We start from the raw sequence: 1,828 nt of genomic DNA, 5'->3' as shown, positions 1-1,828 counted from the left end.
ACAGTGGACAGTACTGTAGTTTGACTTACTGTCTGCCCACAGACAGTGATTCAATAGTGTTTGATTTGGTCTCACTGAATAGTCAATATTCAATTCATATTACTCATGGTGTTTATATTTTAGTTTTCATACCAGTTAGGAATACATATCTCTAAATGGACATGGTGACATTTTTCTATTTTTCTTACTGTCCCTTCATCCGAATTGTAACACATAAGTTTGGATTTGAATAATCATATTCCTTGTAAGAAGAGAGAACAGTTGAGGCAGTACATAAACTGCACCAGAATTTGCGTGAGTTTTTATGATTAGGTTTTAGATTGCCTTAATTGTTTACCGTAAATTCCTCAAGAATAATTCTTGTAAGATATTTGTGGGCTAGCACCAGATTTTTATTGTTGGTTGAAAGTAAACTTAGTGTTATCATATATATTGTTTTCTTGAAAGAGGATTTAGGTTGTTGTATATTCAGATGAATTATATGAATTTATATTCCAATTAAATATTGTTATAAGTGAAATGTGTTTTTTTGGTTGTTTTTATTTTGGTTAATCATTGTATTTATCCCACTAACTACATTCTTTAGAATTTGTGTATTAAAAGAGTTGCTCAAACATGATGACATAATGATAGATCTTTCCTGTCTGTTGTGATGTAGCTATATGCTTTTTATTTTTTCCTTTCTAAAAAGTATTTTAATGCATTTAAATATCCATTTTATCAACTTCCGGTAAACCACACGAGTGTATAATATTTCATAGTTTAAATTTTTGTTATATTTTAATTATCATATTTTTTGAATGAGTAAGGTATATGCAAATAACCTGCAGACTCAAAATTTCAAGTATTAATTTCAAAGACCAAATACCAACTTATTACTTGATACAAAGGATGCAATATTTTCATATATATACTAAATAAAGATTGTAGGAATTAAAAACACGATACGAATTTAAAGAAGCAATGAATGTCATTAGATTTTCTTACTGTAATTCATGATTAAAGGAACTGTTGTAAGGAAGGTTCTTGATACAGTATCAATTATTAATGTCCAAATTAAGAACCTGTTCAGGTATAATAGTTTTGATGAGGTGTGGACAATTTTACTTGACTTTTTTGTCCTTAGCTGTTTCTTCCTCTGGCCAGATTAGGAAACGTAAAGAGATCATACCAACAGCCAAGATTTGCATGGTCCAAGCTAAGGTTGTCCAAGCATGAAGCTGCCTTTGATAGCACACACAGATGCCGACTAATGATTCTATGAAGTGAATACTTGCTACAGTCACCACTCTGAAATGGAAAGAAATGATAAAAATGCCAAAAAAGGAAAGGTGAAATACATTCAGATGCAAGTATTTTTAAAAATAATATTAAGTGTTCATTCTAACTTGATAGTAAATGGAATGAAGTAACAACTGAAAGTTTTAAAGTAATTAGCATTGATTTTTTTCTTAGCACCAACTTCCTTCCTCTTATGTAGTATAGAATGGAAACTGAGTTCATACTTACAAAACCTTCACAAACCCATTATATTCTGTACCAAGAAAAGCAACAGTGTCAGCCAAATATCCAAAATATGTTGGAGAGAGACTGTTAGGTGCTAGCCATATGATCTGTTGAAGAATGCACATGTAGACCACATTAAATAGATTCGAAAAAGACACTAATCTGATATTTATTTAGTTGATTTCATTATGTAGTTTTACTCTGTAAAATAAATAATTTGAATAATTAGCTACCAAAAGTGCATGTAAATATTATTTTAGATTGATATATTTTGAGTATTCTAGGATCTCAACCTCTGGAAAAAGTTACTACATTGATTTAA

At 30.0% G+C, this 1,828-nt stretch overlaps 2 protein-coding genes across 3 annotated transcripts in view; one reads left to right on the top strand and one right to left on the bottom strand.

Moving 5' to 3' along the window:
- Nucleotides 1-520, top strand: part of LOC119590578 (facilitated trehalose transporter Tret1-like) — a gene marked incomplete at its 5' end in the record, with an annotated part of 8,390 nt that extends 7,870 nt beyond the window's left edge. Inside the window, 1 exon segment of the mRNA XM_037939252.1 lies at nt 1-520.
- LOC119590579 overlaps nt 124-1,828 on the bottom strand; it is a 5,249-nt gene continuing 3,544 nt past the window's right edge. For both annotated transcript variants that reach the window (XM_037939254.1, XM_037939253.1), the window contains exons 3-4: nt 1,510-1,613; nt 124-1,290 (exon numbers count right to left, since the gene is read on the bottom strand). In XM_037939254.1, the coding sequence (XP_037795182.1) occupies nt 1,104-1,290; nt 1,510-1,613 (291 nt within the window). In that variant the 3' untranslated portion in view covers nt 124-1,103. The remainder of the gene's footprint in view (nt 1,291-1,509; nt 1,614-1,828) is intronic.

The sequence above is a fragment of the Penaeus monodon genome, chromosome 27, assembly GCF_015228065.2.
Source record: "Penaeus monodon isolate SGIC_2016 chromosome 27, NSTDA_Pmon_1, whole genome shotgun sequence".
NCBI lineage: Eukaryota > Metazoa > Arthropoda > Malacostraca > Decapoda > Penaeidae > Penaeus > Penaeus monodon.
This window is presented reverse-complemented; position numbering and strand designations above follow the sequence as displayed.